Genomic DNA, 13,794 nt, shown 5'->3' with positions numbered 1-13,794 from the left:
TTTGGCTTTAGGGCATTTATTGCAAACAGAACATCTGAGGTATAAGAAGCTGACCCAGACCCAGGCCCGCCCCGGTGGCACACACAGTAGGCAGCCTCTCCTCACCCCGGACACTGAGGGCCCCATGCAGCCCGCCGAGGACGGAGGGGCCCACACACTGAGGTAGCGGCATCCGAAGCCCCCACACATGTGACTCCCAGGCTCGCCCGGTTCCCACAGAGACCCAGGCCTGGCGGGCACAGAGAAGGGGACAGGCGGGCATGGGGAGCCCGCTGGTGTCCCTGACAAACATCCCAGCCTCTGAGGAAAGGCACCTTCCCGCCTGCCGTTGTGGTGGGCGAAGCCGGGCCGGCCAGGCCACGGGTCACTGCTGCTCCAGGCAGTCCTCAGTCACCCCCTGGGCGGCCAGCTCGGCCAGCACGTTCTGCAGGTAGTTGGGGTCGGGGTAGCCGTGGCCTGTCACGTTGCGGTCCATCTCAGTCTTGTGGTGGATCTCGTTCCACACCACCGTGTCCGTCTCCCCGGTGGTGCTGGACGTCCCTACTGTGAAGATAAGGCGCCTCTTCCAGGCCACCTTCAGCAGCTCCAGGACCTGCCGGAGGAGAGGGGATAGACAGGGGAGGGGAGGGCATGGTGGGGGGAGGGGACGAGGAGCGGGAGGGGATGAGGAGGGGGGAGGGAAGGGGATGATGAGGGGGAGGAGCGGTGGGGAAGGGGGCAAGGAGAAGGCAGTGAAGGAGTGCTCAGAACAAACCCTGGCTGCAGGGGCTGGCCTGGAGGGCAGACACTCCTGACACCCCCCTCACCTCCCTCAGCCTCTTCGCACCCTTGGGGCTGTCCCCACCCCAAAGCCATCATCCTGGCTGTTCTGTCTGCCTGGAATGCTCTTCCCCAGCCTTCTCACAGCTGTTTGGTCGTTTCCGACTCTTTGTGAACCCACAGACGGTAGCCCCCCAGGCTCCTCTGTCCATGAGATTTCCAAGCAAGACTATTGGAAAGGGGCGCCACTTCCTTCTCTAGGAGAATTTCCCGACCCAAGGATTGAACTCATGTCTCCTGCATTAGCAGGCGGATTCTCTGCCGCTGAGGCACCTGGGAAGCCCCATCTCTGAGCTGGGAAGGCCCAAGTCAGGGCTCAGCGCAGAGGTGGCTCCACAGGCCACCCCCATCACCCAGGGTGAAGCGGCCCGGTTCCGCCCCATCCCATCACACTAGGCCACAGGAAGACCCCTGTCCTCCCTGAAGAGCACCTGTGGTCAGCTCGTCTCTGCCTGGATGCCCCATACCCAGACGCCTAACCTGCGGCAGGTCCCCAGGAAGGGGCAGCCCACACCCTACCAGCTCACAGGCTTCATCCCCCCTCCTGTCGCAGTAAGGTGGGCAGAGGCAGGGCCAGGACGGCACCGAGCTGGCCCTCCCAGCCCGACAGCCACCCGCCACTCAGGGACCTGCCAGCTGTGGGGAGGAGGATGGAGGCTGCTTCCCGGGTGGCAGCCGGGCCTTTACCTTGCGGCCCTGGGCGTTGTCGGGAAGGTAGCACTGGCGGGGAAACCCTCTGGCAGTGAAGGGCTTTCCAGGGTTGGGGTGTTCAGGGCCCTGCAGGAGGAACACAGACGGTGAGAGTGGGAGCCAAGGGGCTCGCGGGCTGCAGAGCTGCTGGGACAGGGCCCCTCTCCCCAGCCTCACCCCGTCACCTTCCAGGCGGGGCTCTTCCTGCAGGAAGTGACCAAATCACCTGCTGTCTCCTCTCTCTCTCTCTAAAGACCCACCATGCACACCGCCTGCCCGTGCCTGCCGTCCCTGAACCCACCCTCTCTGAGGGGCGCCACACACCCTAACAGCCTCCACGTCCCTGAGGAAACCGGACCTGTCAGAGGTCAGGCCGGAAGCTCCTACTTCGCTGGCAACCCTCTGGGTACAGGGCTCTCTGGACTGGACGGCAGGGCCTGCTTCACTATCACTGGGGCGCACAGCGCCTCCACGGCTCCGTCCGGAGCAGGGCCCCTGAGACCATGGCAGCAGGCAAGACAGAGGGCGGGGGCTGGAGCACGCACGGCCCCTGCTCTGCCCTCAGCCCCTGGTGACACACCAGGTACAACTCCAAATTCCCCGCCTGCTTTGTGGCTCTACTGCTGTCTAGATGTTTCTGATTTTCCCAGTTTCACTTTGAGCGCAATGTCACTTTGGAGGACAACCAGGGGAAAGCACATAATTGGACAAAACCAAGGGACATCCTGTCCTCCTGGTCTCTGTCACCCTGTATCTTCCCAAGCCAGCGAGGCTCTGGGGGCACGCTGAGATCCCCCAGTCCAAGGCAGAAACCTAAGGAGCCCTGACTCTCGTCTGGGTCTCCACTGGGACCTGCAGCTGAGGTTCCTGCTCCTACACACCCCACACAGGTCTGGATCAGCCCGCTGAGCCAGTCCCTCAAGAGTGGTCAAGCCTCACTGCAGGCACCTCTCTGCCCTGTGCTCTGCCCCTTGGGAGGGTTCCTGCTTGTGGGCTCCCCAGCCAGCCAGCTAGCCCAACAGAAGTGCTTGTTCCTCCTGCTTATACTCCTGTGAGCCTTCTGCCTAGTAAAAGTCCAGCTAAGATGCCTCCACCTCCAGGAAGCCCTCCCTGGTTCAGGAAAAGGCAGGGGCCATCTCTTTGCTTCCACAACTCTAAGGGCTGGCTGGAGCCCCCAGCATGAGTGCCTCCTATTTGCTGGGAGCCTGACTGGGCAGCTGGGCACCTTCAGTGACCCCAGAGGACAGAGTGGGACAGGAAGAGCCTCAGAGGCCAATTCCAGAAAGATCCAAGGAGGCTCCTCTTGTGCCGTGCCCCTCACCTGAATGCCGTGGGGAATGTTGTAGACTATGAGGATCGTCCCGCAGTCCTCGTGGCCGGGGAGGGACATCTGAAACGTGAACACCTCCATCTTCCCCCGGGGCTGGGTCCCAGTCTTCTCCCCATAGATCGTTTTGCAGGAGGGACACTGCAAGCTTCCATCCTGGGACAGGGCAGAAGGTCGTGGACTGAGCCAGTGGCCCCAAGAGGGCACCCAGGCCAGCCACCCTGCTGACTAGATGGGAAAGACGCCTGCAGGGACACGGGTTTGGTTCCCTGGTCACCAGTGGGTCCCGGGCATGTCGCCAAGCTCCCAGGCAGACTCCTTGCAAAGAAACTCAATTTTGGCAACTTCCTTGGAAAGATAAGTTTTACCCCAGAAACTCATTAAGCAATTTTCATTAAAGGGACAAAGTACCAAGAGACTGGCATCAGGTAGAAAAATTAGGTTTATGAACCGAAGTCTACACAGTTGAGTCATATTTAAAATGGAACAGAAAATCCTGTGATGGAAGGACTGCTGACGCTGGCGCCCTGGCCAGTGCGTGTGGCTGAGGGACACGGCACAGAGAAGACAGCCCAGGCACGAAGGCCCCCACTGGCCTTGGCTCTCTCTGCTCCTCCAGCTAAATTACACCAAAGGCAGGGCAGCCAGCGTCACCTGCCACCCCCAGCCCCCTCCCGCTGCAGGGCCAGGACTGTGGACATCTCCAGGTGGTCTCTGAGCAGGCCCCGGGCCCCTCACAGAGCAGCCCCAGTCACCTGCTCAGGTGCAGCACAACTGGGGCGGGCTGCCAGCAGGTGACCCCAACGGCCCCCCGGCCCGGGGGCCATGGGTACCTTGTTCCCGTTGCAGTACATGGCCAGCAGGCAGAGCAGGTGGAAGGTGTGGCTGCACCTGGCCAAGCGGCCCACGGCCATGGGCCCGATGGTCTTGCTGTCAGTCACGTCGCTGTACCCAGACACCACGGACAGCTTCTCCATACAGATGATGCAGTCCTGGAGGGAGACCCCACACGGGGAGGCTCACCCATGGCCCCTGCGCCACAGGGGCGAGTCCTGAGGACCAGCCGTCGTCTGCGGAAATGCCGGACCCCAACCTAAGTCAGCCCCACAGCTCTCCGTGCTGGAGGCTGGGAGCACCGAGGGGTCACTGGTGTCTGCACCCTCAGAGGAGGGGATGGCAGGTGGCACCGAGTCTGGGAGCTGCTGTGATGCGTGGAGCCCAGGCTGAGAGAACGGCAGAAGAGCCCGGCAGAGAGGAAAGGACGGGAGGGGCCCGCGGCACTGGGCTTTCCAGGGGAAAGGGAACCTGTCAGAAGCACATGCACGACAACAGGCAGGCAGGAGAGAGGAGAGCCTTCTGAAGCAGGAGCCAGCGCTTCTGCTGGGGGGCGGTGCACCTGCAGGACAGGGGTGACCTGGGGGCAGGAGACCAGGTCCTGGGAGGCCCTGAAGGCCATCATCGGGGGTTGGGGCTTTGTCTTACACATCAAGGTAAGCAGAAGTGTTCCTCCTGCTTAGACTCCTGTGGGCCTTCTGCCCAGTAAAAGATGCCTCCACCTCCAGGAAGCCCTCCCTGGTTCAAGAAAAGGCTGGGGCCACCTCTTTGCTTCCATAAGCACAGCAACATGGCAACAGGCAGGTGGTAAGAGCAGCGGGTACTAAGCCATCGCGGCCACATGCTGGCTGTGTGACCAGCAGCTGGCGGGGAGGCAGCCGGGGGCCAAACAGCCCAGCTCTGTCGGGTGAGCGCGAGGGCAGAGAGGTGGACAGATGGACAGACTCCTGTGAAGGGGGCGGGCTGAAGGGGAGGCCCAAGGTGAGAAGGACTTGCAAGCCTCTGTCCAAACCCTTACCAACCAGATGCTTCCCGTGTTCTCGACTTGCAGGAGAAGGTGGCCAGAGAGTCCCCAGCTCTGAACCCACCCCTCAGGACTCTCCAGGGCTCTTCATTCAAACTGGAGAACAGTGGCATCACAGCCCCGAAATGAGACTCAGCAGAGCTGGGTCAGGTGAAGCCGCGATGGGGTTAAAAGCAGGAACCCTGGCTGGCCCTCCCCACAGCCAGGGGGGGCAAGACTGGTCTATGGATGAGGCACCTCCTGGCAGAGGACAGGCTAGACTGTCCTCTGGGACTGCCACCCCATTACCAAACAAAAGCAAAAGCAGCGCGGGCCCCGTGACACACACCTCCTCTGGGGCTGTCTTCAGCTCTTCGGTGTAGTTTCTGATCACCTGCTCTGGCTCTGGCTTTGGGGACCCTCCTAGGAGAGAGAAGAACATAAATGGTGTCCTGAGGAGAACGGACTGGAGACACTGGGATGAGAGAGGAGGACAGGGAGCAGTCCAAGCTGCCGGGAGAGAGGTTAGGATGGCTCAGATGGGAAGGTTAGTGTGCAGGAGAGGAGAAAACAGGCCAGGTGCAGAACAGTCCAGAGCTCCACCGGGGGCGGGGCAGGCGGGGGGCGGGGGGCAACCCCGGGAGCCCTGGAGGAAGAGAAGCAGAGACAGCAGCTGGCCACGGCCTTCAGGAGCCACAGGCAGGGCCTCAGCCACGGCCCCGCGCACCTTCACTCAGGAACCCAGACTGAGGCTTCAGAGACCATGCAGGAGGGTCAAAGAGTAGCTTCTAAACAAATGCTCTGGAGTGTGTTCTGGCCAGGTTATTTTACTCAACTTTCGTTATTCTCAGAAGAAAGTCTGGGTAACAGAAGTAAGTGTCCTGAGTCACGTGCATGGTGCAGGCCTGCCCTGTGGGGACAGCTGCGTGCACACTGACCGCAGAGAACGGCCACACGGCCCCGGCCAACCACGGTGTTCTTGGGCTTGTCCCTGGACTCCGGGGTGTCCGTGACCCGCCTCCTCGATCTCTCAGCTGCCCACAGCTCTATCCCCCCGCCTCCTCCTCTCGAAACCTCCCACCCCTGGGAGGTGTGTGCCTGGATATGAAGCTGGGAGGGGGAGGCCCTGCACTGAACAAGGCCCCACCCCAAGGACAAGCACCCCCTCCCCCCTCCCCCCTGCAGCTAGAGAGTCAATCAGCAGAGTCAGAGTGGTGGCAAAGCAGGAGAGGGAGGGACCGGGAGACCAGCCCAGTTTGGGAGGGCGACGCCAGGAGGCCTGCCTGTCTCAAGTCCAGGGGAGCTCCTGGTCCCAGCCTGAGACCAGAGGGGCTCTGGCATAAGCCCAAGCTCCCAGCCATCAGCGTGTGGCTGCAGAGACTTAGAAGTCTAAGGGCTCAACAGCGGGAGTCCCCTCTAGACCAGAGATGGCCCAGTGACAGGCTGGAGGGAGCAGAGGGGTCAGGGCTGGGTGAAATCAGGATGGAGTCTGGCTCTTGGGCTGGGACAGAATCAGGTCACCTCTGAGTCTCAGGTCACTCATCTAAAAAGTGGACCTGACACCAACCCAAGGGGTGAGCACTGGAAAGGCATTAGCTGCTATGACCTGAAAGGCAGCTAGAAGCCAAGGGAGACCATGCACCCCCAACCACACATGTACAGGCACTCCCATCCACATGCACACACATCCCCAGACACAGACCTTGAGAACCCTGACTCTGGTCATTGGAGAGAAAGCCAGACCAAAGCACAATCCCCACCAGCACCGGGTGGCCAGCCTAGTACCTGGGACTCTACTCTGAGGGGAGAGACCTTCCAGAAAAGACTGGTCTAGAAGGCCACTTTGGTGACAGGCCAGTCTCCAGCTGAACCCCAGAACTCCTCCGGCAAGGCCTGTCTCAGCACCCCTTCCTCTCCCGCCTCCCGCGTCCAGGTAGCCTTTCGGAACTGATGGTAACTCTCCATGATCCACTTTTCTCAAAAGAGGGCCAGCCAGGTGACTGCCTACCCCATGAAAGTACATCTGAGCCCAGGAAGGCCAGACGGTCTGCTGAACGCCGTGTGTTTTCAGAGCAAACCCCGAGTGTCTCAGGAAGCGGCACTGCCCACAGATCCAGCCCTGAGGCAGAGTAAGAGGGAGCAAGGCTGGGGTGGTGATGGGAGATGAGCACTTAAGGTCACCTTTCCCTGGCCTCCCTCCTCCCCCGATGGTTGGACAGGCAGTGAACTCGATCAGGGCGACCGTCACCACGTGCCAGGCACTGCCCCTGTGTTTACTTCCTATTCCTCCCACAACCGGTCTGCCGGCTAGGAGGCCCTCTGCTCATGAATGGGGAAGCTGGCATGAGACCACAAAGCTGGTGAGCGAGCGCTGCAAACCCCGGACTGGCAGGGCCAAAGCCCTGCTCACACCATCCTGAAGGTCCTCGAAGCAGTCACTTCTCTGGCCCAGTGATGGCAGCAGAGCCACAGTTTTAGAAATGACAGGCGTAGAGCAGCTTCTCCTCTCAAATTTTCTTTAGACTCACACAGCACCTTCTAACAGTTCTGAAACCTCTTCTCCCCTAGCCATGTGACGGGAATGGCATGGTCGTTGGGGACCCCTCTGAAGCAGCCCCACGTGAGCTGGCCCTTCCAGTGGCCCTTCCAGTGGCCCTTCCACACACGGTGGCCCCAGTGGAAGGGACAGAGTTGTCCCCCGCTCCTGAGCCATGTCTTGCCTTGAATCTGTGTTTACAGAGTCACTGAGTTTTCAAGCACTGGCCCCTCACACTTCCACTGCACTGGGAAGACAGCACTGAACTCTGGGTCTCAGAGGGGAGTGGATTCCCAGGGGGCCAGGCCTGCTTGCTGAGGGCGGGGCGGGCCACTGAGCCCATCACCACCCCCGCCGGCGAGGAGAGGGCGAAGGGCCGAGGTGGTCAGAGGAGAGCGGCCGGTGTGGGAGAGTCAGAGGCAGCGAGACTCGGAGGAGGCTGAGCAGAGGCCAGAGAGTATTTGTGAGCAGGAACTACCTTTCATGGACATTTTCCTCAATCTCTTAACTGAGCTGTGACTTTTAGAGGCCAGACAGGAGGCGGGAGGACTGGCGGGCTGGGGTGCGCGGCTAAGACACACAGGGAGTCCAATGGCTGACATCAGAATACTCGTCATGCCTACACGGGGTGCGAGATCAGACATGCAGAGAGGGGAGAAACGTTAGAAGGAGCCGTCCGGCTGGTGACCGCCACGAACCCCTGCTGCGCCCAGGTGGCGCTGTCGACAGCCGTCAGGACTCGCCCATCTCCCCGGGGGATCCAGCTGCGTGAGGCTGCCAGGGCCCACCCAGACCAGCAGGGCTGAGCTCAGCAACCAGTGAAATGCCGGCTCGTGGGAGCCCCGGCCCCAAGTTGCAGGAGGATCTGAACAAGCACCCCACCAGCCTGTGCCTGGAGCATGCAGCGGGGGAGGCCGTGGCTTCAGTAGGGCAGAGGGCAGAATGCCACCCCAAGACATGTCCAGAGCGGTTCGGGGCGGGGGGCCGCCTCTCCATGACAGCGCGAGGAAGGAGAGCAGAGGGCAACACAGCAGGGCGCAGCCAAGCCATGGAAACGCGGACGGTCCAGAGTGCACGGCTCTGCGCCCCCTCGGCCGGGCCCCCGCGGCCCCCAGTCGCCCGGCCCCCCGTGGGGGGCCTGTTCTCCATGCACCACCTGGCCTGTCTAGGTGCCTTCAGAGCCGTCACTGGGGGAAACAGGCAGGAATCCTGCCCCAGGGCCTGCCACCTCACCGAGGTGTCCCCACGGCCCCCAGGACCGCTCCTCAGGAGCAGCTAAGGCCCCAGGCCGTGGCTTCCTTCTCCGGTCCCCTCGGCAGAGGCTCAGACAGCTCCTCTGGCCGTGGTGGGGGCACAGGGGTAGCCCACAGCGGGAGGAGGGGCAGCAGGCGGCCACCCCGAATGGACTGTCCAATCCTGTCACTCCTTCCCCGACGCCTGCAGGGCGGATGCCCCACTCCTCAGCCTGGGGCTCCAGCCGTGCCCTAGCTGACCCTAACCCATGCCCCCTGAAGACCTGGAACTGAGCACGGCCTCCTCCTGGAGGCACCGTTCCCGCCATGCTCTCAGCTGCCCTGCGGTCCACAGTAGCCTCCACCCACCCTTTCCCATCCCTGAAGCACCTCCTCCCTGAGAGGGGCTCTGGGCTTCCCCTCCGGCACCTCCCTTAGAGAGCTAACAGCTGTTCAGAATCTGGCCTGGGGTCTGGGCACTGTGGACAGGCCAGGCGGATCTGCTGCCCACTCCAGAGGTGATCCAGAGCGGCCAGGGGAGAGCCGGCCCTGGGCTCCATCAGGCCCCACCGCCTCCTCCGCCAGAGAACAGAGGTTCTCAGCAGAGCACCCGTGCCCAGCGCAGGACAGCAGCAGAGGCCAGCGGCCTGGGCAGTGCTGGGTGCACTATGGTGGCGGCTCCACAGGAGACTCCAAAGTGCCCATGAGAAGACCGAGGCTGGACACTGGGCACTCGTGCAGCAGGTAATGCAATGCCACAGCTTCCCAAGGTTGCTCCTGGGCTCAAACGTGGGTTCCCTCGGGAACTAAACATCGGGTGGACTGGATGACAAGCAGGCACAGAGTGCAGATAGATGCGAAGAGAACAATTCCTAACGGGAACCCAGGAGTTGTGTGTGCTGACCGTGACTTATTCCCCCAGAAGCCACCGGACCCTGCCCATCAACCAGACCCTCCTCACGTCTGCCCTCCCTAACTGGCAGCCCCTCCCTGACCGCCCATCTAAAACGGCCGCGTTCCCCATCAGCTCATCGCCTTCACTCGGCTCCGTGCTCACCACCAGACGTGACGGGGCACACGGGGCAGGGCCTGTCACGGGGGACCTAGTCTCCGCCTGCGGGGGGCAGACATCCCGGAGGCCACACCAGCAGCCCCGAGAGACGGCGGCGTGCCCAGTGCTGCTGCTGTTCCCAACGAAGGACACGCTCCTCCTCACTCCAGCCACAGACAGTGAGTCTCAATTTACACACCTGCAGGGAAGCAGCCCCTGGCTCGGCCGGTCTGCCTTCTTGTGAGAAAGTGTGAAGGTCATCCCGCAGCCAACACTTCACAAAAGCGGCATCCAGTGGAGAGGATGGGGGGAAGGACACGAGGGGCCATCACAACTTCTCCAAGATCAAGGGCTCAGGGACGCACCACCCCCCCAAACTCCTAACATCCCCAAACAACTCTTAACAGTGTGGACAAGCATGGCTTTTCCTGCTCTCATCTTGGTCTGCCAGAGCCCCCGGCAGGTCCCACACCCGGTCAGACACGTGAACACCCCCTTTCTGATGCCCAGAGCTGGCCATTAGTCTAGTGGGCTCAGGTGCCAGCCTACCCTCCTCCTGCCCTGGCCTTACTAACCTGGCTTTGACGCCGGTACCACTCCCCCGGGGCTGATCGGCCTTGGGCAGGTCCTGGCAGTGTAAAATGCAGACACTCCTCCTCCCTTGCTGGGTAGGAGCCTGGCCCGGCCTGGGGGGCCCACTCTTCCCCATGCCCATGAAGGAGGGGCCCTGGCCAGGCTGCAGGCAGTGAAGCCATCACCCGAGGCTCCTGGTGGATGGGGAGGCGGCCCCTCCTCCAGCGCAGGGGCGCACGCAGCCCTTCCACGGCACGGCCGTGGCTGGGAGCCTACCTGAGAACCCCTGTGTCCAGGTGCTCACCTCAGTGCAGTAGGCGTGCTCCCAGATCCACGACCAAATCCACAACCACTGCCCAGCTGAGACCTCTCTCCAGACCCTGCTTCCTGGCGTGGGCCCAGGGTCCCTGGTTCCCTGGCACCCCACACAGCGGCCCCAGCAACAGGGATGAGCTACAGCCCTGCGTTCAGGGGAGGCGGTGTTTGGCCACCGACTTGTCTACTCTTTCCTCGCCAGGACCCAATTCCTGAGCTTCGGGGTCTGTCCTCCTGACAAGCAAATGGGAGGTTAAAACACCTCCAGGATCGCTCTGAGAGCAAAGGTGGCAAGGGACACAGAGAACAGGCCAGGAGAGGGTCCCAGCCTCGAGAGCTGCTCAGCGCCCAGACTACTGCCGAGCTGCGGGCAGAGGTGACCACACTGGTATGAGGCCCAGAGACCGCAGAGCTGAACGGAGCCGGGCACTTGCAGGCTGGGCTTGCTCCCGCAATCTCTCTCCAGCAGTACATGTACCATGCACACGCACACACACACACACACACACACACACACACACACAATCTGAATTACCTGGGCTATGTGATGCCACGGGAAGACCCAAACTGGGCAGGAACTATCTAGTTACATCTTTGCTCACTGTCCTCTCTGCCCCAGCAGAGGGCTGATGGCTGAGCAGGTGAGTGTGCTCCAGAGTGCCTGCTGGGCGGCATGTCCTCGGCCTTTCCTGGCCCCACTCTCTTGTCTCCACTACATCTTTGACTGGTCCTTCCATGTCCTTCAAGTGTTCCTTCTTCCTGGTGGTCCACCCAGCCTCTGTAACCTCACACACTCCTGGGCAGGCACACACCCCATGTGGCTCTTCTGAGCCGCCCATCCAAACTCCCCTGCCTCCAGGACAGCTCCACTGGCCACAGCCATGGACCCACCAGACTCAGAGCAGGACAGTGTCATAGCGAAGAGCCCAGATTCTGAGGCCAAGAACGCCTGGGGCTGAATCCCAGCTCTGTCCAGGACTGGCTGCCTGGCCTTGGGAGGTTTCTGGAATTCTCAGCGCATCAGTTTCCTCAGATGTAAAATGGGACAAAGTTCCTCCCCCACAGAGCTGCTACTGGGATGAAATGAGTCGCCACGTAAGTAAAGCCCCGAGTCCTTCCTCCTTAATCACGAGGACTTCTCTGTCGGCAGCGCACACCAGGCCCCATTCTATTCCTTCCGTCTCACAACCAGTCCAATCGCTGAATCAGAAGCCTGTACCTCCATCCACTGCCACAGCCCTAGTCAGTGGTCAGCCAGCCTGGGGCACGAAGCCTGGGTCCACAGGGCCTCTCTGCCTCCAGCCTGGGCCCCTCCAACACGCCCTGTGCTAGCACACGGACTGGCTAGCTCCCTCCCCTGCCGCCGCCTCTAAATGATGGCAGTTCACCAGACGCCTCGGTGTACCTTCATGCCATGGTTTACATTCCCCCTAAGTTAAAAAACAACTCTCAGTGGCTTCCCAACACCCACAGAAGGAATTCTGAACACAGTTCAAAGGGGCAGGGTTAACAAACGACCTAGTGAGACACAAAAGCCACTTGCTCAAAATGTGAACTCCAGCCAAAAAAGTTGGAGGAGCTCCCCAAAGGGCCCCTGTAGGGAAATGCCTAAAGCATGTTGGGACAGAAAAGCTACTCCTGAACCGTGATTCAAGGTGATGTGAAAACGTAAAAGATGGAGAATGTCCGCACCGGGCATCCACCATCATCAGGTATGATCCCCCCAGCACTGAGACAAATGAGGGGGCACCCAGGCTCACTCACGGGGCAGGGGGGGGTCACCATCACTGCAAAGAGGCGCTGCCCCCCAAGGAGCCCCTGTGGGTTTCCACAAGAACACAGAGGGTCAGAAGACGCCCTCCCCACAATCTCCTCCCCCTGCCCCACGCATTCCCCGCCCCCGGTGGACATGTCTGGACCGGGGACCACCTGCCTACCTGCGAGGGCTTGCTGGACCCGGCTGGGCTTCGGCATCTGCACGGGCACCGTGGCGGGGACGCTCCGGGGGCTGCTCGCCGAACCGCTGGGCAGGGAGGCACTTGGGGAGAAGAAGGGGACAGAGCTTAATGTGAGGAGCTGACTTGGCAGAAACAGCCAGTGAGGAAGACACTGGTGCTGCCAAGGCCCCTTTGCGGTTTCACTTCCCCTCAGCGGCCTCTGTGCGCGGAGGGCTTCTGGTTTTTCTTTTTAAGAGGAAAGATCCTGACGAAGAATATGTCGAAGGACAAGCAAAGAGGTCTCATGGTCATGACTCTCGAAAGCACTTCCTCCGTGAAAATCAAGCAACAAAAGTCAGACCCCAAGCGGGGCACTGGGAGGGGAGGGAGCAGTGGGCAGGAAGAACACGGTGGGGACGAGACTCATCTTTTTACACGGTGTGGAGAATGAAGCGCTGGCTGTCAAAAAACGCTCTCCTGGACAATCCTGAGACTCTGAAGACAAATCCTGAAACAACCATGAGCTCACCTGCTTCACCGAAATGAGGGCTCTGTGGTACCCACAGAGTGGAAGTCCAACAGAAACCACTCCTAGTGGTCAAGACCAAAACCACCAGTAATGGGCCAAACATCATCAGGAACTCCAAGAAAGGATGTTCTGAGAAGGAAATTAACACCCTTTTTGTGGTTTCTGCCAAAACAGCATAACCTCAGTCCAATCATGAGAAAACATTTGATGAAACCAAATTAAGGCCATTTGACAAAAGTAACTCTTTCAAAGTGTCAAGGTTATGGAAGATGAAGAAAGACTGAGGAGCAGTTTTATCCAGAGGAGGAGGAGAGGAGGAAGGACAACTGGATGCAGAGTGGGTTCATGGATCAGGAAGAGAACAACACAGAAAAAACTGATGATCAGAAAAGTCTTCAGCTAATAGTCCCACACCAACGGTGAGTCTCTGCTGGTTCTGGCAACTGCACTACGGTTATCATGAAAGATGTTAACACGAGAAGTCAAGTAAGAGAGATACGGAAACTCCACTATCTTTGTAACTTTGCTATAAATCCAGAATTAGTTTAAAATAAAGGAAAACAATTTTTTAAATGGTCTTGCTTCCCACAGTGACTAATTCCAACTTGTTCACTTGGTTTTAAGTCATTATATATATGTGTGTGATTATATTTTTATTTTTTCATTTTTAAAATATTTGTTGATTGATTTGGCTGTACTAGGTCTTAGTTGCAGCATGTGGGATCTAGTTCCCTGGCCAGGGATTGAACCCGGGACCCTTGCACTGGGGGCGCAGGGTCTTAGCCACTAGACCACCAGGGAAGCCATTATATCTTTAAGTGGTAATAAATCCATGCCAGTATTGCCTGTGGGGAGCCCCACACTGGAGACGGCTGATGCAGATGGCCCGAGATGCCTGTTACTCCCCCCCCCCCCCCCGCCCCGGTCCCAGTGACTGTGTCCCTCCAG

The 13,794-nt window shown here is 60.0% G+C and overlaps 1 protein-coding gene across 2 annotated transcripts in view; it reads right to left on the bottom strand.

Moving 5' to 3' along the window:
* Window positions 1-13,794, bottom strand: part of DTX2 (deltex E3 ubiquitin ligase 2) — a 33,556-nt gene continuing 19,762 nt past the window's right edge. Inside the window, exons 4-10 of one of the 2 annotated variants that reach the window (XM_061153470.1) lie at window positions 12,318-12,418; window positions 7,688-7,828; window positions 5,023-5,096; window positions 3,670-3,828; window positions 2,831-2,992; window positions 1,507-1,596; window positions 1-592 (exon numbers count right to left, since the gene is read on the bottom strand). In XM_061153470.1, the coding sequence (XP_061009453.1) occupies window positions 365-592; window positions 1,507-1,596; window positions 2,831-2,992; window positions 3,670-3,828; window positions 5,023-5,096; window positions 7,688-7,828; window positions 12,318-12,418 (955 nt within the window). In that variant the 3' untranslated portion in view covers window positions 1-364. The remainder of the gene's footprint in view (window positions 593-1,506; window positions 1,597-2,830; window positions 2,993-3,669; window positions 3,829-5,022; window positions 5,097-7,687; window positions 7,829-12,317; window positions 12,419-13,794) is intronic. The other variant, XM_061153471.1, reaches the window with a different exon arrangement.

Source organism: Dama dama, chromosome 10, assembly GCF_033118175.1.
Source record: "Dama dama isolate Ldn47 chromosome 10, ASM3311817v1, whole genome shotgun sequence".
Taxonomy (NCBI): Eukaryota; Metazoa; Chordata; class Mammalia; order Artiodactyla; family Cervidae; genus Dama; species Dama dama.
Note: the sequence above shows the minus strand (reverse complement) of the source record. Positions and strands in the feature narration are given on the sequence as shown.